We start from the raw sequence: 24530 nt of genomic DNA on the forward strand, positions 1-24530 counted from the left end.
TGTTCCCATTCCATTTCCAAGTGATATTTTACCATGATCGACCATTATGAGTGCAATGACCCTTGGGATTCTTTCTGGTGTTCAATCTGCTCTACTCTACTCGGTTCAAGTTTGTTTGCCAGTGCTGTTGTTAAATTTTTAAATTTTTTTTTTCCGTCTCCGTATCTTGATCGCATGTATAAATGGGAGATATGCAAATAAGCAGCTTCATGAAATTCTACAGCTAGTCTTTCTATCTTTGTAGTCGGCTCAGGTAGTCAATCCACATCATGGAATTCGATTGTGAGAAGAGGTAAAAACAACTTGAATGGAAAGAGTAAAAAAAGGAAGGAAAGGGGGTCTATTATTAGATAGCCCTAATCATACATGTTCTTTCTCCTACCCAACGCCCCTCAACCCTTGGTTATCAACTAGATCAATTCAAAAAAACACGACGCCTCGACCTGGAAAAAAGAAACATTGCGTTGTGTGCATGATGGCCGCAGAGTCAACACAAAAAAGGAAACAAAAGAAAAGAAAAAGGAACAATCCCATCAAGCATCAAGCTTCCTCCTCGCGGTCTTGCTCTCGGTCTTGTCCCAGGTACATAGCATCACCTTTAAGATTCACAAACCCCGAATTAGCCGACCGGGCCTGAATCTCAGCCGTGTGGTGATGATTCTCTCGATCAACGTTCATCCGACTATCACGAGTTTCAATATCCGCAGCCCTCGCACTGTCCGCCTTCTCTTCATAGAGAAATTTATAAAGCTGGTCCGTTCCAGACGCAACCTCCTTCACCATTGCGGTAATTGCTTTCGGAGCAAGGGCCTCGATACGAGCTGCGAGTGCTGTCTCTTCATCAGCACGTAGACGTTTCGCTTCATCGTCACGATCCTTTGTTTCTGCGGCGCGCTTGCGCTTGTGCTCTGCGACTTTCTTTTGACGCTCCTCTTTTGACGCGAGGTATTTGAGTGAGTGGCCGAGCTTGGGTAGTGCTATGGGCTTGATCATGTCTAGAGGAGGTGTGGAGAAGAAGAGTACTTGGCCGAGGTCGTTGCAGTGGAATTGAGAGCGGATATCGGCGGGGATGGCGGCGTTGGCGGCGTCGTTGAGATGGTATACTTCGATTGGACGGGGGGCGTTGGGGTTGTATGCTGATGCCCCGATGGAACCGTGACGAGGGGGTAATGCGCTATAGGGAGCGGGTTGCGCGGCCGGGTAGGGGTGCACTGCTGGTGAAGGTTGAGCGTGGGCATGAGCGTGAGCATGGGCGTATCCTGCAGTTGGAGTTTGTGGGATGAAGTTGCTGGGCCGACGTGGGTTGGGCCCTTGGTACATTTGTGGGTTCATTGGACTTTGGTACGCAACCGGGGGCACGGGAATTGCAGATGTTGGGGCCATGACTGGGGCTGAAGGAGAAGCTGCCTGGAGTTGAGGTGTCGTGAGATTACCCATGCCAGCTCCTGGAACAGATTGGCCCATGGATTGTCGAGGTGTAGCAGAAGCCATGGGGGCTGGGGGGGAGCGAAGGTGGTGGTGAGGGTGTGGGCTCTGGTGGCGGTGATTCCTAAGTTGACAGGGTTAGGCGCGAGAAACGTATCTGAGATGCTAGGGAAACTTACATTCTCATCCCGAGGCCGACGGTGAACAGCACCCACAACGGGCGGAGCATTGTCAGCCCCCCAGGTTGGGCGTGGGAGATCATCCGTCTCCTTCGCGTCTTCCTTTAGAAGATGCTTAATCGGCGTTTGCACCTTTTTGATTTTCCGTGGCACATCGAAAAGGTCCATCTCGTAGTCCTTCTCGCGGACCTCATCAGGTAAGCAGCTGGCCCAGGTTTTGATCTTATTCAGCTTGTGCTTTTCTTCATTGTAGCGTGCCTCGCAGACATAGATCTCCTTGTCGGGGGCGAGATCTCGAGGACGTCCACGGCTATACCGCGTGAAGAACATCACAAAGCAACGGTCGACGATCTCATCAACTCTGTGATCACGGTACTGCCCCGTCTTCACCACCTCATTCGGATAGAAGTGTTTCTCAAAGTGATGCACTGTCTGTTCGGGGCGGTAATACCAGCAAGCGTTGATCCACTTCTCGCCCTCCCCGTCCTGCCAAGTCCGGTAGATCTGCGCAACAATGGGCTTGGACACATCATTTGTGTTTTGGATATGGACCCAATCGCCAACTTTCCACAACTCGCCCCGATGCAAGATCCCATCGGGCAATGGGAACCGCCCGTCTTCCATGAGATATTCGCTATCGGGCTTCTTCTTTTCTTGCTCGGCCAATTTCCGCGATTCGTTCTGCAGGTCCACGGCATCCTGGTATATCTGGCTATCGGATTGATTGTACTCCTTCGCATTGTTGAACATGAGATCCAAGTCCCGCATGAAGTGGTCGACCGAGTTATACTTCTTGCGCTTCGACTTGCGCTTTATTATATCAATCGCGATCGGCTCCTTGGTTTCCACGTAGTAGTCCGGATAAGCAGCTTTATCGGGCAGTCTTTCAAAGTGAATGATTTTCAAATGACCTCCTGCACTCTTGAACTTTCGAATCCCTTTGAGGATGGTCTTGATGCGGGTTTCCATAGGGGTGTCGACGCGCGGGGGTCGACCGCGCTTCTTTCGAGGATCAGTCTCGTTCTTCTGGGAATCCTTCAGTCCACGCTTAGCACCTGGTTTCGGACCAGGCTTCTTTCTTCGTCGGCCCTCATCATCGGAATCGTCCTCGTCATCTTCTTCTCCCTCTCCGCCTTCCTCTTCCTCCTCGTCCTCATCATCATCGTCTGGCAAGGGATCCGCTTCGGGAATTTCTCCCAGGTCGGGAAGTACGGCTTCCTCGTCGGTGATCACGCCTGTTGTAGCAACCTTCTTGAGTTCTGTAAGAAAGACATCCTGTTGGACGTAGATGGTGTCAGCCACATCTAGGAGTACATGTTTATCTGTTGGCAGATATTGGGCCCTCTCCCTTTACATACCTTGATGACGAGCGCGTCTTCATAGGCTTGAGACTTGGGTCGATTATAGGTCTGCGCGTTGTGAGGGATCTGGAGAGTTGGGGGCACTCATTAGCTTTGATTTCCAATAACCGCTAGTCTAATGCGTACCAAGGCACAGTCGCGAACGAAAGCCGAAAAGGACTTGTACTCGTGCTTGTTGATCCTTTGCTTTAGAATACTGAGCGCCACGGGCTCCTTGATAATGTCATAGTAATCCGGGACGATACGTTTGTTGACGCTGCGATGGAACAATCGCGATGGATCGTGGCCACTACATTAAAGAATAATTAGCTCTGAACTTTTATCCGGCATATAAAGATCGTTTTACTCACTCTGGCTCCCTAAAATCGTAAATAGCCATGGTGACATCCATCATGGCCTTCCACTGGTCGTCCGTGACGGAGCTGTCATTCTCAATTGAGGTGACGGGCTCCTCCGGCTGATGCGGTGATCGCTCTTTGTCCGACTCCATGTTATATTCCCCGCGACCATGCGCGCTCGACAGAATGGGATTATATGTGATGAGGGGGTGAGCTTTGCGAGTTGTAATTGTTGCGTGAGCAAGAGGCCTTCCCTGGGTTGTTTTGCGCGCTTGCTGAGTCACCCGTATCGATACATAGAAAATACGACTGTATTGTAAATAATCCGTCTTAATTTGTCGGCGAAGAAGATTACAGTGAAATTGCTAACGTCGACAGAAGCTCCAAAGATGGTCCCGCAATCCATTGAGATCAATTTTTGACCTTTTTTCTCTTATTTGTGCTCTTCTTTTTGTCTATCAAGCATCCGCAGGAAGTATAAGGGTAATTCCCAAACAGACCCGTGTGGGGGGGAGGATAGCATATCCTTGCCGATCGCAGCTTCAAACGTGTCGCATTCCTTCAAAGCTACCTGATCCAAACTCCAAATTCTTGAATCAAAGCTGCAAACGACTGTTCAATCAATGACCATGAGATCGCTCACAAGATGAATTGGTTTGTGTTGACCTTACGTCTACCCCACACCGGACCCTACTCTATTTAGTCGCCACACCTTAGCTCCCTCGACTTAACTTGTGGGACCTGCTCAGACTGGAGCCACCCAGCTTCTTTCACAAAGAACTTGGCATACCATACCAACTACTACCGGTCTTTGACTCTCTCGGAATTTATACACTACTTTCTTCTTCACATACTTCACTTTATCGAATCCCATCCAAGTATGCGCTTCCGAGTTCGGGGCCCTTCAGGCCAATCTACTGTCACTCTGGATGACACTGCCACTATCAACGACTTGCGAGGACAGATTGCGGAGAAGACCGGTCTCACTTCCTTTGATGTCAAATACGGATATCCAGACCTGAAGCCTTTGGACATCGACAGCTTGCAGCCTGAACAAAACGTATCAGAGCTCGGAATCAACTTGAACGGGGAGCAGCTTATTGTTGCGCAGCGAGAGAGTGCCACCACCCCGCAACTGCAGAATGAGCCCAGCTCTTCTTCTTCCCAGCAGATGCGCCCACCGCCTGCAACTGCAACATCACAAAAGCCAGAAAACACTGCGGATGATCCCCCGGAAGTCGCCTCGCCCGATCATGCGGGCACATTCGTGCTTCGCGTAATGCCTGATGACAATTCTTGTCTTTTCCGTGCTGTAGGCGCGGCAGTCATGGGCGATATGGATACCATGGTAGAGTTGCGCTCGATTGTGGCCGGTGCCATCCAGTCCAATCCGTCAGAATATACGGCCGTTGTTTTGGGCAAGAATCCAGACGAGTATTGCAAATGGATTCAGAATGAAGACTCGTGGGGTGGTGCGATCGAACTCAAAATTCTCAGCGAGTACTTTAACATTGAGATTTGTTCTATCGATGTACAAACGCTTCATATGTTCCAGTTTAACGAAGGGGCTCCGACTCGGTGTGTCGTCGTGTACTCCGGCGTTCACTACGACGTTCTCGCCCTCTCGCCGTCAGATCCGCCATACACACATGCCGATCCGCTTACGCAAATTGATACTAAGATCTTCGAGGCTGTCGACCCGGTAGTTTTGGAGAAGGCACAGGAGGTGTGCCAGATTTTGCAGAGCAAGCATTACTACACGGATACCTCGGGATTTTTGGTCCGCTGCAATACGTGTGGAGAAACATTCACAGGAGAGAAGGGGGCGGTCAAGCATGCCACTGCAACTGGCCATTATGATTTTGGAGAAGCCAGTTAGGATAGATAAGTTGACTGAATCATGAAGCATGCATTTTTTTGGAGTACATGAGATGGGCGGACTACCTGGACCCTTATTATATTGAAGATAGAAACCTTGGAACACAGAAACACATCATCCACTAGTGGTATTGATTATGATTGAACAGAGGTATTGCCTGAACAAAGATGTCGTGTAACGTCAGAACTGCATAATTTATCGTACAAAAGGTGGTATCTCATAGCATCGCGACCTCATCTGCCTCATCATCTCCGGCATCTTCTTCCTCGCCGGAATCTCCGCTTTCGGGGTTACCGCCCCATTCAACATCATGATGAATTGGATCGACAAAGAACTCATGTTGCAGTGCCTCCTCGGCACTCAACCGTTTGCTGGGATCTAATTCCATCAACCCGGCCAAAAGACGTGTGGCTTGCTGCTCACTTTCAGTCAAATCTTCAACGCAGCTGGACCATTTCACCAGCTTTTCCCAGCTGTAGCCCTTTTCTCCAATGGTTGGAATATTGGTCTCGAATATTTGGCCATGCATCGCCGCTGCAGTCTTCATGCGCCGCGTTCCAAAGATACTTGACATCTCGATCATAGCGTCGATGTCATCAGCCGAATTGAAGAACGGGAATCGGCGTCCCAGTAGAGTGAGAAGAATAACGCCTACCGACCACATGTCGATTTTCGTGGTTTGGGATGTGCATTTGAATAGAACCTCGGGTGCACGGAATCCTCGGGTGCCTGCTCTATTTGCTCGTCTCGACGGACGCGAGTCGTTCTTTGGATATCCATTTGACAGACCAAGGGATGGTGGGTTTTTTGAGTAGTAGCTGGAGAGAATCCTGCTGCGGCGAACGTAGGTTTGATGGGCACACAGGCACTGGCTGGTATACTCAGCTCCCTGGTTCTAATGTGATTCAAAAAAGGAGATTAGAAAGATTCTTTCTTTTATGATTTCGGAGTAGAAGGAAGAAAGTGAGCTTACCTCTGCAAGACCGAAGTCAACAAGTACGCCTTCTTTCAGGTCAGGATTGTAAAGGAAATTCCTAAAGCCGCGGGTCAGAATTGATATTGTCGACACAATGCCTTGCACAAACTCCCTAGCACATACGTTGGCTTGATATCTCTGTGTAGAATGTCGTGCTCGTGAACGGATTGTAAAGCTGTCATGAGTGATCGAAGATAATGGCGCATGTCTGCCACCATGAATGTTCGGTATTGGATGCGGAAGTCGGAGTGTGGGAAATAAGGAAGGACTGCAACGACCTGGTCTTGGTACCGGAATGCAGTAATGAGAGGGCAGACTGATTTACAGCCTCGGAGATCGTGGAGAAGTTCGAGTTCGTTTTGAATCCGAATTGGACTGCTTGTGACGTAAATTTTCTTCAACGCGACATAGCGAGGGACCTTGGGCCCTCCTGCCGATGGCCCATCCATTCGACGTCTTTTGGCAGGGGGGGCTTGGCCATGCCTCTTGTTGTTGTGCTCGCGCAAAGACATCCCATTCGTTCTGGTAGTGGTCGTATAGCACATCTTCGGCTTTGTACACGGTAGAGAAGGTTCCTTGAGAAAAATGAGCCAAACATTAGCATATATGTAGATGATATAGAGGTTGGTTTGTTGTTTCCTCGAATCATACCTTCTCCAATTCGATTAATTAATCGAAATCGTTCCGAGATGCCTGGAAAGGTATCCTCAAGCTTGGTCATATCTTCCCGTACTGACTCGTCAACCTCTTCCTCCTCATCTTCTTCCTCATCCACATAATCACTTCCTTCCCGTGGAGCTTCGCGCTGGGCGTCTTCATTTTGGTATTTTGAGGGTGCGGGGGCTCGGAACGAACTGCTGCGCTGAAGCTCAAAGACCCCCGCGGGAGCAGCACGAAAGACCGACATCGTATAGGTGGAGGTAGCTTCGCGAGGAGGAGAGAGATGGGATGTTGAGTAAGTGCAATGAGGTATTCCCGGGGTTGTGTATGCAGGTCACCAGTACATAACACAAAATCGCCGCAAGGACATTCAAGTTGATTGTTTTTCTCCGCGACCGCGTCGATTCTGCCAATGTTTGTGTCAGGCGGTGGCCTGCCTGTTCGGGCAAAAGCCAAACATCCCGCCGATCAACATTCGCCGCCTTTGTTGACTTGTTGACTTCTTCCCCTCAATCCTACCCTCCAACATCGCCCACACCTCGACACCGTCGCCATGGAGGACAGAATCCAATTCGACATTAACGATTCGCTCAAGTATTACTTGAGCGATCCGACTTCCGTCCCCACCCTCGATGCCGACCCCGAGTTACTCGACTGCGAAACAGATCCCGATCAGCTGTCGATTGCGCTGATTGATAATGTCCTCAACCCGATCGTGGACGCAGTCGCAGAGAATCCAGAAGGCCTTACCAGGTCATCATTTTTTGACTCCTTGCAGTTTTTATTAAAGTGCGCCCCAAGACCCTCCCATCTACCCCCGGGACCTTTCCCCTCACCTGGAACCGGCTCTGATCGTTCGAAACCTTGCAGATACACAAGCTTCCTCCCTACGAAGTCCCTAAGTAAGGTCCTTGATCTAATTGTTTCCGGCCTATCGGTCGAAGCCGACATCATTATCGGCGATCTCGAATCCGACGAACAAGATGCGATCCAGTCACACAAGCAACTCCTGGAAATGTACGGATTCCTTCTCCAATGGGCGCTGTCTGCTGTGGAGGTGAAAGCCGCAGAGAAGCCCGCCGAGGCCGCGCCTGCGCGACGTGGTGGCCCTAAATCGAAGAAATCGGCCAAAGATGGGGTTTGGGACTGGACACCGCAGATCCAAATATCCATGGAAACCATGTGCAAGGTGATGAAACTCAAGCTGGGACGCATTTTTTTGACTACTTCGGACCGCGACACATTTATTAATCTGTTTACTCGAACAATCTATCTGGTTTTGGAGAGCGAGCAGCGGGTGAAGAGCATGGCCATTCGCATGCATGCCTTCAAGGTTCTGTGCATTGCGGTTAAGCATCATGGACATGCTTTTGGTATGCATCCTGATTCTTGTGATTGTGCCCGGCGCTAACTTGTCTAGGTGCGCAAACATCTATTGTGCAGAGCTTGACATACTTTGAGCACTTGTCAGAGCCCATGGCCGAATTCCTCCACATCTTGGCCGAACAATATGACTACCCTCAGCTTTCGGATGAAATCCTGAAGTAGGCAGCTTCTATTCCCGGAAAACTAGACAATTTGATTAACGTGGTCTAGGGAACTTGGAAACAAAGAATTCAATTCGAATGATACCCGTGGACCGAAATCAGTCTCTGCTTTCATTATTAAGCTCTCAGAACTTACCCCAAGATTGATCATCAAACAAATGACTCTCTTGGCTAAACAGCTTGACAGCGAGGTAGGTATCTTTTTGTGTTGAGATATCCGGCACCTGCTAACAATTGGCATAGGCTTACACCCTGCGCTGTGCTGTGATTGAGGTCTGTGGAAATCTAATCTCCGACTTGAGCCGACAGGAAGAACGCAGTGAAAACTATAAAACTCAGATCAACGCCTTTTTCGATGTACTCGAAGAACGATTCCTGGACATCAACCCCTACTGCCGTTGCCGTGCCATCCAGGTCTTTATGCGAATTTGCGATTTAGAACAGAAGTTCCCCAAGCGACGACAAGCCGCCGCTGAACTCGCAGCGAGAAGTCTGGAAGACAAGAGCAGTAATGTTCGTCGTAACGCAATTAAGCTTTTATCTAAACTGGTTGCCACGCATCCCTTCAGCGTCATGCACGGCGGACAACTCGCATACAAAGAATGGAATGACCGACTGGATGGAGTTGACAGCGAACTCAATGCTTTGCGACCCCCTGAAACCCCCGGATTCGACGCAGAAATGACCCAGGTCGATGACGAACTGCTGGATGAAGCGACGCAATTGCCAGATGATTCCCCCTCCAAGGCACCTCGAATGACCGAGGAAGAAAAGGCCACAGCTATGCAAAAGGCAGCAGAGCAAGCTGCCACATCTGAGCTTTTGACGCGTCTGCAGCTGACCCGAAAATACTATAATGAGGCTATCCGCTTCATTGAGGTCCTCCACTCTGGATCCACGATCGTCTCACAGCTACTGTCTTCTCGCAACAAGAGCGAGGTGATTGAAGCCATGGACTTCTTTGTGGTCCTTGATGCATACAAGGTTGAAACAGCGCGAACTGGTATTCGTCGCATGTTACGCCTGATCTGGACCAAGGGTAACAGTGATGAAGGCAAGGGTGTTCAGTCCCATCTGATTGACTGCTACAAGGGTCTCTTTTTTGATGCCCCAGACTCGTTCAGCCAGAACGACGCTGCAAACTATATTGCACGCAACATGATTAGTTTGACATTTGGCTCAACCCCTGCCGAGCTCACATGTCTTGAACAGCTGCTGAGCACTATGATGAAGGCCGGGCATGTATCAGAAGCTGTGATTGCCAAGTTATGGCAAGTTTATGGGATCCAGAAGAAAGAAATCTCAAAGACCCAGCGTCGCGGTTCTATCATCGTTCTGGGTATGTTGGCTCTCGCTGATCCCGAGGTGGTCATCAAGGAGATTGAAGCGATGCTGCGCATTGGGTTGGGTGGATTGGGCAGATCTGACCTTGTCCTTGCCAAATATACTTGCATCGCCCTCCGGCGAATGGTTCCGGGACGACAGGCCAAGTCCAAGGAGGTCGTCGCCATTCCTAAACTTGCCAACGATCATTCTGTCTTGACCAAACTGGGTGCTATGTTGGAGATTGTTTCCGAGAGCAAGGAGTGGTATGGTGTTGCCGAGCAAGCGATCAGCGCCATTTACACTCTTTCTAAGCATCCTGATACCTTGTGCTCGGACATCCTCCGGAGAAAGACTAGATTTGTGTTCCAACCTCATCTCCAGCGGCCTTCATCTTCGCACACATCTGCCAGTGTTGAAGAACAGCGTCCTAGCACTGCAACCACAGAAGAACAACAAGAACCACCCTCGAAGCCAAAGCCGTCATCCGCGGCCCTCTCACAGCTCTTGTATGTCGTTGGTCACATTGCTATTAAGCAGATCGTGCACCTTGAGCTCTGTGAGCTCGACTTCAAACGCCGTAAAGCCGAGCAGGAGAAAACCAAAGCCGCTGAATCCGCCGGTAAGAAGGACGACGACGCCGACGCCGATGAACTTGATTTGATCGGAGGTACCACCGAGGATGATTTCACCGATGCCATGGCTCATATTCGTGAGCGTGAGCTTCTATATGGAGAAAACTCCCTGCTCTCCAAATTCGGACCCCTCGTGGCAGAAATCTGCGCCAATAACAACGCCTATCCAGACCGCGACCTCCAGGCCTCTGCGACGTTGTGTTTGGCCAAGCTCATGTGTGTCTCCGCCGAGTACTGTGAAAAGAACCTCCCACTCCTGATCACGATCATGGAACGGTCTGAGGATCCGATTGTCCGCAGCAACGCCGTCATCGCCCTTGGCGATATGGCTGTCTCTTTCAATCACTTGATCGACGAAAACACTGACTTCTTGTATCGCCGACTCAATGACGACGATGCCTCTGTGAAGCGCACCTGTCTGATGACCCTGACCTTCCTTATCTTAGCCGGCCAGGTCAAGGTCAAGGGTCAACTTGGTGAAATGGCGAAGTGTCTAGAAGACGACGATAAGAAGACTGCTGATCTCGCTCGCATGTTCTTCACGGAGCTGGCTACCAAGGATAACGCCGTGTACAACCACTTCGTCGACATGTTCAGTCTATTGAGTGCTGAAAAGAACCTGGAAGAGGCTTCTCTGCGGCGCATCGTCAAGTTCCTGATTGGTTTCGTCGAAAAGGTTAGTGAACTTTCCCTTTTTTCTCTTCCCCCTTCCAGTATACTTTGGGCTCACGCGATATCTTATAGGAAAAACATGCTCGCCAATTGTCCGACAAGTTGGCTGCTCGACTCCCTCGCTGCGAGACCGAACGCCAGTGGAACGACGTTGCGTATGCCTTATCTTTGCTCCCGCATAAGAATGAGGAAATCGCGAAGACTGTCACTGCTGGTTTCACGAAAGTTGTTAGCGCAGCTGCCTAGTGTTTGAACAGCTGGTAGCCCTGTATTGATGTTTTTATGCTCCTGATGACTGTAGTTACCTTTGTTGGGTTTTGGGTGCCGAGGCTTTGGTTTGGTTTGGTGTTCAGGACATTGCTTTGGGTTGTCTGGGTTTTTCTTGCGTGAATGGCATTTCTTTTACATTATACTACTACTTCATTATTTTATCCGACTCATCATGTACAGTTTGTTTTGAAATGCTTGAAAAAAAGTGTCAAGACAACTCTCTATCCATTCTGATTGTGTGCAAAAAGCAGCGCAGTGTTGCTTGCTGCTTTCGTCAAAGATCTCTCCATATCTCGCCAGCAACTATCCACAAAAGTGCCCTGGGGGAAAGATGATAAGCGTCCCCAGGGTGAAATCTAAATATGTTAAATCGAAGGAAGAAAGCTTCCTAAGGAGGCCACCGAGGAATTCCTGTAAGGAAACCATAGATAAGACGCCGTGTTGAAAAATTGGTCGCATACCAGATACGGCCACATGGATTCAACCCAAAAGAGGAATTCACGACAATTAGGGGTAAGACCTTGACTTTATGCCTATGCCTATGCCCCCTGCACTTCACTTTCGTCCAGCGCATAATTCCCAGACCGAATTCCCTCGAGGACTTTCTGTCCGTCCTCGGTCAATTCAGGCTTACCCAGCGGGGTCACCGCGCCGGTGAAAAAGCGCGGCTTCCATTCGACATCTTGTTCCTTACGCTCAGTAGCGCGCGCGCGCTGACGCTCCTCAATATCCTGCTTCAGCCTGGTAGCCTCGGTGAACTGCTTGCCGACAATGGCATCGGTGACCTCGGACCAGAACTTCAGTGACTCGTTGGATAACTGTGTCTCGGAAGGGGGGACATTCTTCTCCGCGGGGAAGAGGGGCGAGATATCTATTAGGAGAATGGGCTCCTTGGATCCTGTCGGAGTGTAGTAGATCTTGCCATGCCAGGACCCGCTGATTCGGGCAAGAACGTCGCTTTCCTTCACGTCTTTCGTCCTGGTGATGTTATCGTTGTCAGGGTCGTAGCGGAAGATCACTCCCTCGAGTCGGTTTTGCGTGCGACCTATCCAGCCTTCTTCCATGTACTGCAGGATCGCCTTCATGCGTGTCTTGGGACAGGTCATGTAGCATGTATCGGTCACTGTGACTGAGAGCGCGCCGCGTAGTAGACCGCCGAGATGTGCGTGGGGGTGGGTCAATTGGTATTCTTCATTATCTCTCTTCTCGAGGTTGACGAATATGCCCAGGTTATGCTGGCCGGGGCTGACGCGGATACTTGTGCCGGTGAACTTTGCGCTGAGTTGGTCGAAGCCGCGGGCTGTGACGCCGCGTTCGGCGCAGTCGATGTAGAAGGCTGAGACGGGGGGGTGGTGGGATGTCTGTTCGGTCAGATAGGAGATCTTGACTTTTTCCTTGTCATCTTTGTCCGAGGTGCCGTTGCTGTTGCTGTTGCTGTCGCTGCTGACTTCGACGCCAGGGAGATTGGCCTCCTCCGGGACGAAGTCCGGGACCTCCCAGCTGCACTATTATTCGAGACAAAACGGTTTGATTAGCGCCCCTGTTCGCCTGGTCGGTTCTTCGCTGCGCTCATCAGGACTTGACTTACGCGGAAGAATTCACCCAGAGTCGAGTTATATGGCTTGCACGGTTTTCCCTTGATGTATTTCTGTTCCAACACTCAGCACAAATTCCCGCGGGGTGGGGAGAGTTCCAAGGTAATGTACCAGATCCTTTGTAAACCAAAATCGCAACACTTCGAGCATTCGTCCTAGCTCATCGTCGGATTTGCCAATGCTGTAGCTCTCGGGTCAGCACACATGAGTCGACAGCGCATAAATGGGCCTCGGTAGTCCTGACCTCGCAAAGGTCTCCGGTCGATCCAGGTAATTCCAGTATTCTGAAGCGCCTTGTCAGCCCGCACTTTCCCAGACAATGTCACACTTGTGTCAAACCTACCTAGATTAGGTCGGGGCTCGAGGAGTTGCGCCGGCAACGAGAAACGAACAGAGGCGATATCTGTCACACCCACGAACCTATTTCAATGTTGCATCATCAGCCACTGCATCAGTAGTGCCCCGAGGGGACGGGACGGGGGAATTTTCCTCCCGGGAGTAGGACAGAATGAGGCTAGTCATACTTGCGCAGGATAGACAGGAACGTCTTCAGCTTGGAAGAATCGTCAGGGGTCTTCTCGACCACGGGGGCGGACGACATGGTGTCGGTATCCAGGTGGCGGGAGATTGAAATGGGGGGGGGGATGTAGGTAGGTTCGGTATTTCCGAGACGAAATAGCTTTGTGCACCGGGCAGAAAGTGAAGGAAATAGAGGACTCGCGGGCAGATGGCCCTTGCAAACAGAAGAAGCGCGCTCGAATCACCCAGTGAATTAATCCAGCAAAGCAAAGCAAAGTACCAACAAAGGATGTGGAAGCGCCGAGAGTTGGGGAAATCCAAGCGGAGGCGGTGACGTGCTGTTTTTTTGCCCAGTGGGGGGGTTTACTAGGAATAACTGAAACAAGGTAGGAAAAGGTGGGAAGAAGTGGGATTTGATGAAATTTAGTTGAATTTAGGCGGGGGGCCAGTACCGAAGGGTCTTAGCCAACTGGGAGGGGCCCTTTGACCCTAGTAACCCTTTGGATCTGGTGGACTGGGCGGATGACGCCGTGGCGACGGGAAGAGGAGTGGGAGTGCGAGTGCGAGTGGAAATGAAAGTGGAGATAAACCAGTATTACTTAGTATTACGAGTTTCTTATAGGTAGTTAGGTAGTTATAATATTCCCGTGACTGCTGGTATGCGTTTCAAAGTAGTGAGTACATGCCAGCAGTCATGGGAATACTATGCTACTCGTATCCTACTCGTTAGCTATAGCAATGGAAATAGCTCCGAGGTTATCACAGGTTAGTCTATTCCATAAATAGTGATTATTTATTATTAATATTCTGGTGCATTCATGATCCAACTAGTCCAACTAGTCCAACTAATGATCTTTCTTTGCTTTTTCCCTCCTAGATACAGGACTAACATTCCTACTGACGAGAAAGCTTGTTGCTCCAAGCACGAGGAGAGTTCGAAGCGCCTCGCGGCATCGGGCAAGGTCACTCGTTATACTTCGTTGCTTGGCTGGCCAATCGCGGCCGCCTCTGGGCCCACGAACTTCACCACAGTCACGACAATAGTTTTGCTAACTCCTGCTTGCGTGCCAAGCAGCGTAACCATGTACGTATCGCTGGTCCATAGTCATATCGTCGTCCGGTCGCATGGTCGTCATCTGCATCTTGTGCCTCCTGCTCCTCGCGAACCCGACCGCGCAGCGCGGTTTGCGCGTTGCGGAGTTCGTCCCGCTTTTCTATGAGGGAAGACGGTGAGCCTTCCTCCGATAATGCCTCTGGAATGACAGCTTCGTCGATCATCGCTCGTGTGAGTCCAAAGAATGGCTCTGGGTCGAGCACTGTTTCCTGCAGTGCTTCAAGCGACTGAGACGTCTCCATGCTCGAATCGGCCCCGGCATCGGTTACGCCACTGGTCATAAGGCGCTCATTGACGACTTCGAGACTTCGGACATTGACTGCCAACTCTTGGATAAGACCTGGAAGGGGGTCTCGAACTAATCCCAAAATCGAAAATTCAATCTGTTCCTCCTCGTATGCAGCCATTCGATCGAGAATGTTGGGCCTTGCCAACTCGAGCCAATCCTCGTCCCCAGAACACTCGCCTGTGAATAAGGAAAGGGGTCAGCTTGCTAACTGTATTCCCAGCCCAAGATAACGAAAAGGAAAGAACTAACCGATGGCTTGGGGCTGTCGTTCCAGCCCATCTAACTTCCAGACCTGGCCCATGGCCGGCATAAATGCGATAAAATGGAATGTGGCATCCTCGTCGCCGGATATCTGCTTCTGGGAACGCTTTGAAGAGGTAGCTTCTCCTTTCAATTGTAGATCAGAGTTCAAAATGTCCATCTTCCTATAATGTGCATCGTCACTCGGAATTAGCCCGGAAAAGTTTTATGTAATAGGTAGTATGAAGACTATGCTTAGCGTACCGTGCGAACGAATTATGTACCCTCTTGACAAACTCGAAGTTGTTAATTGCATCGCCCCGGAGTGCCGGGGTAAAGGGCATTGTGAACTCTTTGAACTGTTGCAGGTTCTCTCCAAGGTCAACGTCGGGAATGTTGTTGACGATATTCAGGAGGGCCACACTGGCACATGCGTTGCTTGCCGTCTGGCATTGGCAATGGTCAGCCAATCTCCCAAAAAGAAAAGTCTTGTTTTTCCTTTGTAATCATACCTGGTTGGCAAACCAAAGTCCATCCGGACATGACGCTTCTTGCTTCTCGGCATCGTCCTCCCGCCAGCGGAAGAGGAAGATCAGGCCGTAGATAGGTTGGCTGTGTCCCCGGGCATCAAGTCAGTTCCGTATGCTTTGATGTTTTATCGGAGCGGGCATGGAGTTCTCAGTTCTCATTTCTCAGTTCTCAGTTCTCACTTTAAAAAAACCATCAACTCTTCATCGAGAGATACCACTTCCTGAACTTTGACGCCTTTCACGCCGAATTCTCGAAGCATCACATTGAATAAGGCCTGAGGAAGGAGATTAGTTGATTGGGTTAGGCCGTACTTGAGACCAAAACAGTCTGACCGGTTCCGACTCAATCTCGCAAAATCCATTCCAGCTGTCTTTCTCGAGGTGTGTTGCCGGCTGGCAGATATTATCACTTGAGCACTCAGTCGAGTTGGACCGGCGTTGTCGTTTAGAGGGTGGTCCCATGATAAGAACGATTCAAGCTGTTTTCATGAAAGGGAATTGCGGTGATAGAGGCGGAAGGGGCCCTTTTCGTAGGAGAGAAGGAAGCAGAGGAAAAAGGATGTGAAAAAGAAAATTGTAGAAAATGTTGAAATTGGGTATGTATGTAGGACTAGATACAATCACTCCGAAAGCTACGTCTCAAATGGCTGACCGCCTTGCATTCTGCCTAATATGGGAGTAGAACTCTCGTCCAGAATATAGTTTATTTGTTGTGTGTGTGTGATGTGATATAAAATGTAGAGACCAAGTTCGAATGTAGACATGATGCAGGTCTATCGCTAGTCAATATAAATTGAACTAGTATCCTATGTACCCCTTCAGTCCTCAATGCTGCCTAATATCTCATATCCAAGTTTACTGCCGGTTGTATATATTTCTTAGCCAGTACAATGCCTGGATAGGTGAGCTTACACCGCTTTGAGTTCCCCAGAGCTATCAGTATTCTCCCATAGCCATAATAAAGTAGCTAAAATAGTATATGAGTCTGCTCAATACTTGAGATAAGTTTGTATTCTCTCTCAATATCAAAAATGACATTTCTTTGAAATTCTTTCCCCAAAACCCCATCCACTGCGGTCGTTGTATAGAGGCATGTTGGCGGTGGACCGAGCTTCCTCCGACGCGCTTCCCGCGTCTCGGTCACAATCACTTTTTTGTTTCTGTTTTTCCAACCCCCCATCTCCCCCAACTGCTTGGTGATCCACATTCAATCGTCGCCCAACCCGATTTGCGCCCTCTTGTCGCCGCCAGACCAGTGACCGTCGCGCCCTGGTATTCCTTCCTTGCGTGGGAAATCACTTCTCAACCAAGCTGGACCCTGGTGATCGCAGCATGCCATGAACGGTACTCCCCGCCTTCAGTCTGCTTTTCCGCAGACGCCTCAGACCCTCCCAAGGAACAGAAAGAAGCTGTTTGAAACACCTTCTCGGTCTCAGCCTTTTCGCGATGGGCGCGATACGCCTGCTGTGAGGTCGTCTGCCAAATCACCCGCAAAGGTATCGCCGCCGAAACCGCCCCAGAACACCAGCAACCCGCTCGTCCCGGTCAATCTAATCGATGGCCCTTCACAACGGCTCTATGTGGTGGCTTTCTACCTTGTGCTCAACCTATGGCGTGTATATGAGTCTTGGACCGCATCTGACGAGCTGGACTCGACTTGGTTATTCTTGAAATGGGTTACATTCGATGGAGTTTTCCTCTTTGGTCTTCAGGCCTTGCGCATTCCCTGGCTAGAATGGGCTTTCCCGACAACGCTGGCACTGCTTTTGCTGCATGTCGTTGGTAATGTCTTTCTGATGTTCCGCATTCCAGTGAGTTTACTTCTGATTTCCGGCTGGTACGGGATGGAGAGGATGAAGACTAATCGAATTGTTTTAGCTACCCATTGGCGCATGGTTTGCAGGTCTGGTCAAAGTCGCTTACGACCGCGAGCTTTCAATTTCCGAACGAAAGGTCAAGCCGGGTGACATCATTCATAATGCTTCGTTGATTCTGGGAAAACAAATCGTGCACATTTTGCCAGAAGGGTAAGCTTTGCTCCAAAAAAAAAGGGTTGGCTCTCGTTGACCTTTTTAGATCTGCTGTTCTCAATCCCGAGCGCGAGCCACTTTGTCTCGACTCCCAGAAGACCACCATTGATCTCCCCATCCGCGTCAACCAAACTGACCCGATTCTCATCGAAATCTTGCGACTTGATCTCCACACAGGCGAGAACGAGACCCTCACAGTCCCAGCTAAACAGTTGAAACAACTCAAACGCCAGGCCGAGAAGAGACATTCCACTGTGGACACAGTCCCCCACCGAGATCTCCTCATTCCCGTGCGCAAAACCGGTATCTATCGTCTCCAGAGAGTTGTAGATAAATCAGAGCTTGATGTTCGCACGCGGATATCAGATGCTTTGGTGGTATCCTGTCCTCGGGCACTAATCAAAAACTCCCATACGAACAAATGCAAGGGAGAGTTGTCGAATCTGGTGCTCGAAGTTGAAGGCACGCCTCCACTGAAGATCAAGTATAGTCGACAGGTCAATCAGCTCGATCGTGGATATTCATTCCAAAATATCCAGCCAGATAATCTACGATCCCCATTATTGAGTCAAAGATCGACCGGCGCTCTCTTCAGTATCAAGCAGCCAGATATTTCATGGGCTCAAAGCCAAAGAATCGACGTCCCCCTGAACGAGTCTTTGAACGTTGGTGGAGAATGGTTTTACGCCATCGAGGAGGTCCACGATGCCGCAGGCAATGTTGCAAATTACTCTACCCTCTTCGAGGAAGGTGATCAACCATCTTCTAAATCACCTTCGCAATGGCATCAGTTCTCCATTCACGAACGTCCGCGTGTGTCCTTGTCGGGCTGTGATGATCAGCGTCCTTTGGAGGTCGCCCATGGAGACAGCGTCAATCTGCCCCTCAACTTCCAAAATGTTGGAATTGGGTACGCTAATGATGGCCCATTCACCGTGGCGTACTCTTTCCATAATTCCGATCCTTCTCAAAGCCAGAGAGATCCAGATAGTGCCAAAATCCTCGCGTTGAAGAATCTGGATCAGAAGTCGCCAATTAAAGAATCTGGTTGGTATTCATTGCAATCGGTTGCCAGTCAATACTGCCCGGGAGAGGTTCTCGAGCCCGCATCTTGCTACTTGCTTAATCCCCCCCGAGCCCGAATTGTCCGTTAAGGCAGAGAAGGTGTTTGACCGATGCGCTAACAATGCCATTGGTCTCCTCGTGGATCTGGATCTGACTGGATCGCCGCCTTTCCGTCTTCGCTATAGCATCGAAAGCTCTGTTCATCGGGGTGGTACAGTTACCAAAACTCAAAGGATCGATGGACTCCGAACCCAATTGGACCTTACACCGTCAGAGGCAGGCTTTTATAGATACCGTTTCATCGATATCGAGGATTCTATCTACTCCCCTCGCTCGCTCAGGGACAAAGTGCCTGTTCTCGAACAGGATGTCAAGCCACCAGCCTCGGCGCACTTCCGTGGCCAAGGAAGCGTGAAGAAGGCATGCTTCGGTGAATCTGTCTCCGTGGATGTAGCATTCTTGGGCGAAGCTCCGTGGACTCTTCAATACGAACTCCTCAACAATGGCAAGAGAACGAAGCATACACTGGAGTCTGAGACCGAGGTGGCCACTATCACAACCGACAAGTTGGTAAATGGCGGTGAATATGTTCTGGCATTGACTAATGTCAAGGACAAGTCAAAGTGCAAACGGACACTCAAGGAAAATATCAGAATTGATGCCCGGTCGAAGCCTCCACATGCTGCGTTTGGTCAAATTGAAAAGCAGAGGAGCATCACTGCTCTGCAAGGCTCGAAGATCAACATCCCATTGAGACTTAGCGGTGAAAAGCCGTGGACAGTGAAATACCGGAATACCAATTCCGGCGATTCAATTCTGGACCAAGTCTTCTGGGACAGCAACGCTCTTCTCTCCGTCAAAAATGACGGTGTTTATGAGCTTGTGGAGGTCTTTGATAAGTCGTGCCCCGGCTCGGTGGATCAGTCCGCTAATAATTTTGACGTGTCTTGGATCCCGCGACCACGAATTACCGCTGTGGATAGTTCGCCCGTTGCGAACCAGTATGTGAAGCCGGAGGTCTGCCAAGGTGATGATGACAGCCTCGAGCTACGCCTCTCCGGTAATCCTCCATTTGCCCTTCAGTATGAACAGCGACGCAAAACAGACCGCGGGTCATCATCTGTTCGCTCCCGCAATTTGAATACAGCTCTAAACGTAGTCTCGATGGAGATGGATACCTCCGAGCCCGGCTCATACAGCTACAAATTTGCCAAGGTCGGTGACAACCTTTACGATCATGATTCAAAGCAAGATATCCTCGAGGTTACCCAGCGAGTGAACACACTACCATCCGCCAAGTTTGACTCTCCTGGACACATCTATGGATTCTGTAAAGAAGACGCAACCGGCGAAGAGACAATTCCAATCACATTGGAAGGCCTACCTCCATTTTCCTTGGAGATCACAATCAAACACCACTCAAACGCCAAGCCAGAGATTGTCACCATTCCGAAGATTCCCTCGCACCGCCACAACCTCCCCATCCCTCGACGTCACCTGGACCTTGGCCAACATGTCGTCAGCATCCACAAAGTCCGCGACTCCCGGGGTTGCCAACGCACCACTGAATTTGATACTTCAAATGTCCGCGTGGCCGTCTCAGATGTGCCGACCATCATCCCGCTCGAGTCCAAGGTTGACTACTGTGTCGGTGAGCGACTTTCGTTCGCTCTATCCGGACACGCACCCTTTGAAGTGTTCTACACTTTCAATGGTGCGCAGCGCAAAGCTACCTCACACAATACGGACTTCCGTCGTATAGCTGAACGCGCTGGTGACTTTACCATCACTGCTGTCGGTGACGGGGCCAGTGGCAAGTGCAAAGCACACAAGGACATCACCAAGACCATTCACGAGATGCCAAGCGTGCGCATCAGCAAGGGCCAGCTCTCTGTTGTGGATATCCATGAAGGTGGAGAAGCTGAGCTTCACTTTGAGTTCTGGGGAACGCCGCCATTTGAATTCACGTGAGTATTTCTATCGCTCTCCTACCCACCATTCAAGATACTAATCTCTTTTCTGAATCCTAGTTATATTCGAAGCTCCAACGCTCGCAAGGGAAAGAAGTCCGAGATCCTCGATATCAAGCACGACATTTCCTACGAGAATATCAAGACTGTCAAAACCTCCGACGAGGGAACTTATGAAGTCGTCGCAATTAAGGATAAGTTCTGTTCCTTCTCCTCGCAGGTCCCGACGGGTAAATCGGATCGGGGATGAGGATAATTCATGAAGAATGTAAAATGATTTCTGTTGTTTTTTTTTCACGCAATATTTTGTTACGGTGGTTCTCTACCGGAGGGGTTTGTGTCTGTTCTGTCTATTTGATAAAGATGAGGTTGCATTGCAGTGGCGCTAGCAGGTAATGTACATTTTTCGCCAATAAGATAAAAATTTAATAATTCGACATTTAAAATCCCCACAAAACACTATGTTTTTCACATCTATGCTCCAACTTTGCCGCTCTCTATCGTATCAACAAGTCCTTCACCAAGTCTGGCAATTTCGTTCAAAATCGCAGACTGGTTAATCACAACGCGATCCTGCTGTGTAGAATCATTGCCCGGCGCGGGTGCAGTCGAGTAGGCAGTCTTAAGATTCCAACTCTTAGGATTCAGCGTCTGCGGGTTCCAAATACCAGCAACGACATCGGCACTGGTATCTCCGTGGAACAATAGCAGGCTTGAACCGTAGCAAGCCTGAACGTCACGAACGAATGCCTTGACGATGGCCATCTTACCCGCACGACCGGATACCTCTGCCTCGGCAATGTTCTTGAATTTGGATACAGCGCGGTCTCCCAACATCTTCGACCGCAGATTGATGACAAAGTCATACGGCGCAAGGGAGGTTTGGAAGAGATCGGGTACATCCAATTCGTGGCCCTGGCTTCGTAGCAAGTCCATTGCCGCCTTCGACAGAACGGACATTCGGCCTGCCACGACCTTGGGCGGCATTTCGTATTGCGTCCAGGTCACGCCTTCGCTGTCGATGTCGGATGCGACGAAAAGGGCAAGTGTGTTCATGGCCGGGTCGATGTTACGCCATGCGTTGAATCGGGTGCGGATTTTCTCTGTGATCTCGGAGGTTAAATCACCGGCAAGATCGATGATTAGAGCCTCGTGTTGCCAATCCCAGCGGGAAAGGAAATGCAATGTCCGCAGGAATCCGGTCATGATGCTTGAGGGGCTGTTCCAGGGATAGTGCTGTGTGAAAGCTCGGGTCGTGATGAGCTCGATCAATTCGTCACAGATGTGCGCTGAGAAAAGGTGGGAGTGGAACCAGAACTTGACCAGGCGGATAGTTGGGGAGAGTAATGGGAATCGAGTGCAAAGACTGCGAATCGCTTGGGTCAAGCGGGGCGCTTGGATGAAGTTCTTCTTGTAAGAGAATAGAGCGTGGGCAACTTCTTCCCGTTCCCGAGGGCTGATGGTCTTGTCTTTCAATTGGCGCTCGAGGAGGGTTTGTTCGCGCTCATGGTGAATTCGAAGGCGGAAGAGGAATCCAGAAGAGTGGACGATATCAAGATATCCGCTGTTCAGGATCTTGCTGGTTTCGTTCTCCAGGCCGACGCGGCATGAGGATGCGGCACCTGTTGACTTCAAAGAATCTCCGATTTTTATGAGGAAAGCTGCCTTCGTCATTTGAATGGCAGCGAAGTCATCGGGCCAGCGTGATGAACTTTCGAATTGAAGAACAACGTCTGCCGGTTCATTGGCTGCGGATCCTTGTACTCGAAGCGCAGTATACCGAAGAAGTGGACTGGCTGGGGCAAGGTGTCGAATTTCCAATGGAACTTCCTCCATGCTTCGGACTGACTGCTCCAATTCACTAAATGCCTCCTTGATAGACTGGAACGTGGGGTTTTGGTACGAGACAATCTCGTCGCCCTCGTCATAGAGTAGGTCGTCATACTCATCACCAGTAAGCAGGAAATCATCTTCCGGAATCTGGAAATGGCGGTTCAGGGCGCAGACCAAGATTTGATGCACAATGGAATCATCAGAAGGCTGATCAGACCACACAAGACTCTCTAAAATGCTGCCATCCTTGAATCGTCGGAGCTCCGCCTTGTTACCCCAGAAAGCTCGGAATGATGCTGCTTCATCTTTCTCTTCGGCGGCAGGGCCATGGTCGACAACGCGGGAGACATTATCGGCGTCGAGCAGAAGACCCACCGAAAGCTCATTGCTTGCTTTCTTGTTCGGTGCCTTTGAGCGGACCGACCAAGTGCCAGCAGACTGGCTCGTCAAGGAGATGAGCTTGACACGATCCCCAAGGGCTCTTGAAAGAACAGTATACAGCGCATTCTGTTCGCGAAGAGCTTGAAGGGTATCGCCATGGAATGACTTGGGGAAGGAGATAAGACGGTCAAACCTCAAAGCCGGCTCATCTACCTTGACAATGAAGACTCGGTCAAAATTGTCCACCCGGGATTCATTGAGCATCTTGAGAGTGACACTGGCTTCATGGCGGAGGGACGCATAGGACCAGGAAGTCATTTTGTATAGGATGTTCAATCCCCTGCTACCATCGTACAGTACCGGACCGTTACCAGAGACAGGAATGTCGGTGGCGTTCAATAGCAAAGGCGTCGTCAGGTCTCGGCCAGCCAGGAATTGCACAACGGCCTTGAAGATTTGATAGCTGCTGTAGGAACGCATGAGAATTGGTTGGCCAGTAGGGCCACCGCCTTCAAACAGAAGAGACACGAGCGCGGCCCACTCGAAACCACCGAACCCTCCATTTTGGAATGGAGAGTGGAAGCCCCGTTGCTGCAACCATGTGCGTCCCAGGATACAAGCGTCGCGGAATGACTCGCATTTTTGAGAAGCCAGGTGGAGCTGTTTATGGTAGAGGGAGACTGTGGCCTCGGATCGAAGACTTGCGTTGTAGAATGGAGTCGGCTCGCCAATTTCCGCATTGTCGGTGGAAGAGCCTTGTCGGATGTTGCACTTCGCGGGCTGTGTCCGGGTGATTGGAAATAGAGTAGGATCGATTGCAGTCAGAATTCGGATTTGGGGGCGCGATGATGTCGATTTGTTGCCTTTGGTGGAAGGGCGAGGCTCCAATAGAATCAAAGGACGAAGGCTGTCTCCGTCCTGGTGTCCAAACTTGACCTCCAAATCAAGGGCATTGGCGGTGTCCTGGATCCCGGCTGCGATGCATGCAACATAGTATGCCCTCTTGTGGAAATAGCGATGGTTGACGTAGTCCTTTTCTTGGAAGATCGAGCTAGGCATAGTCACCGCCAAATCAACTGGACGAGGGTCGGAAGTTTTGGTGCCATTCTTCAATGCAAAGCTTCCGATCACGTTTATGTTTGATGGTTTCGCGTAGGACATAGTATATTTCGCATCTTTTGCAGGTCGGGGTTCGGGCCAGGGGACTGCGACTCCGCCGGAAACAGTGCGAAGCTCCTTCTCCGCTTCTGAAGCAGATTTGGGAGCTTTTTCGGGGAGATTTTCAATGGCGCCCTTCAATTTGTGCAGAGTGTCCTGTAACTTGGAGATCTGTTTGTCGTAGTTCGGTCTCAGGCCAGTCAGTAGCTCATCCATCTGCAGCTTGAAGAAGCTGGACTTATAATGGCCACTAGCCATTGCAAGCTCAGCGGATCGCTCATCCTTTCCTTTATTGCCTGACAGGCCCTTCGTCAAGAAGTCATTGCGGCGGGCAGAAGAGGTGTGATCACTCTTCTTTGCCTTTGAGTCTGTCGTCGTCGTTGTTGCGGCGGTCTGAGGATTGGTGTCGGATTGAGGAGCACCAGACGGTTCTGGGCTAATCTTCCGTCGCTTCACCGTGTGTGAAGACATTGTGGCAACTTCACGATTCTGGTTGACCTAGCAGCGACTGTGGTGAGTGGAGAGCTTGATATCTCAAAAA

At 50.2% G+C, this 24530-nt stretch overlaps 8 protein-coding genes across 8 annotated transcripts; 3 read left to right on the plus strand and 5 right to left on the minus strand.

The window, feature by feature from the left end:
* Positions 1 to 540: 540 nt before the first annotated feature.
* N7481_012708 (putative RSC complex subunit (RSC1)) lies at positions 541 to 3455 on the minus strand (the record flags this gene model as incomplete). Its single annotated transcript, XM_057271927.1, has 5 exons — positions 541 to 1533; positions 1605 to 2879; positions 2963 to 3031; positions 3092 to 3254; positions 3316 to 3455. The coding sequence occupies 5 exons, from the start codon at positions 3453 to 3455 to the stop codon at positions 541 to 543; spliced, it is 2640 nt and encodes an 879-aa protein (XP_057116115.1).
* A 728-nt stretch (positions 3456 to 4183) lies between these two features.
* Positions 4184 to 5182, plus strand: N7481_012709 (ubiquitin-specific protease OTU1; the record flags this gene model as incomplete). Its single annotated transcript, XM_057271928.1, has 1 exon — positions 4184 to 5182. One exon carries the CDS (start codon positions 4184 to 4186, stop codon positions 5180 to 5182), a length of 999 nt encoding a protein of 332 aa, XP_057116116.1.
* Positions 5183 to 5399: 217 nt separating this feature from the next.
* On the minus strand, positions 5400 to 7065 carry N7481_012710 (serine/threonine protein kinase CDC7; the record flags this gene model as incomplete). The annotated part of the gene is made up of 5 exons (XM_057271929.1): positions 5400 to 6077; positions 6156 to 6216; positions 6282 to 6533; positions 6613 to 6733; positions 6810 to 7065. The coding sequence occupies 5 exons, from the start codon at positions 7063 to 7065 to the stop codon at positions 5400 to 5402; spliced, it is 1368 nt and encodes a 455-aa protein (XP_057116117.1).
* Positions 7066 to 7371: 306 nt separating this feature from the next.
* N7481_012711 (condensin subunit YCS4) lies at positions 7372 to 11241 on the plus strand (the record flags this gene model as incomplete). The annotated part of the gene is made up of 5 exons (XM_057271930.1): positions 7372 to 8191; positions 8239 to 8362; positions 8415 to 8556; positions 8609 to 10999; positions 11068 to 11241. 5 exons carry the CDS (start codon positions 7372 to 7374, stop codon positions 11239 to 11241), a joined length of 3651 nt encoding a protein of 1216 aa, XP_057116118.1.
* Positions 11242 to 11804: 563 nt separating this feature from the next.
* N7481_012712 (putative oxysterol binding protein (Orp8)) lies at positions 11805 to 13461 on the minus strand (the record flags this gene model as incomplete). Its single annotated transcript, XM_057271931.1, has 6 exons — positions 11805 to 12770; positions 12854 to 12913; positions 12972 to 13041; positions 13105 to 13144; positions 13204 to 13280; positions 13385 to 13461. The coding sequence occupies 6 exons, from the start codon at positions 13459 to 13461 to the stop codon at positions 11805 to 11807; spliced, it is 1290 nt and encodes a 429-aa protein (XP_057116119.1).
* A 950-nt stretch (positions 13462 to 14411) lies between these two features.
* On the minus strand, positions 14412 to 16014 carry N7481_012713 (ubiquitin C-terminal hydrolase 37; the record flags this gene model as incomplete). Its single annotated transcript, XM_057271932.1, has 6 exons — positions 14412 to 14959; positions 15032 to 15207; positions 15287 to 15468; positions 15535 to 15634; positions 15733 to 15827; positions 15886 to 16014. The coding sequence occupies 6 exons, from the start codon at positions 16012 to 16014 to the stop codon at positions 14412 to 14414; spliced, it is 1230 nt and encodes a 409-aa protein (XP_057116120.1).
* An 875-nt stretch (positions 16015 to 16889) lies between these two features.
* Positions 16890 to 20867, plus strand: N7481_012714 (uncharacterized protein; the record flags this gene model as incomplete). Its single annotated transcript, XM_057271933.1, has 5 exons — positions 16890 to 17363; positions 17431 to 17579; positions 17629 to 18629; positions 18658 to 20614; positions 20678 to 20867. The coding sequence occupies 5 exons, from the start codon at positions 16890 to 16892 to the stop codon at positions 20865 to 20867; spliced, it is 3771 nt and encodes a 1256-aa protein (XP_057116121.1).
* A 224-nt stretch (positions 20868 to 21091) lies between these two features.
* On the minus strand, positions 21092 to 24460 carry N7481_012715 (rRNA-processing protein UTP22; the record flags this gene model as incomplete). The annotated part of the gene is made up of 1 exon (XM_057271934.1): positions 21092 to 24460. One exon carries the CDS (start codon positions 24458 to 24460, stop codon positions 21092 to 21094), a length of 3369 nt encoding a protein of 1122 aa, XP_057116122.1.
* Positions 24461 to 24530: the final 70 nt, after the last annotated feature.

The sequence above is a fragment of the Penicillium waksmanii genome (assembly GCF_028829765.1).
Source record: "Penicillium waksmanii strain IBT 27052 chromosome Unknown utg000010l:1.0-3698451.0:1.0-3701458.0, whole genome shotgun sequence".
Taxonomy (NCBI): Eukaryota; Fungi; Ascomycota; class Eurotiomycetes; order Eurotiales; family Aspergillaceae; genus Penicillium; species Penicillium waksmanii.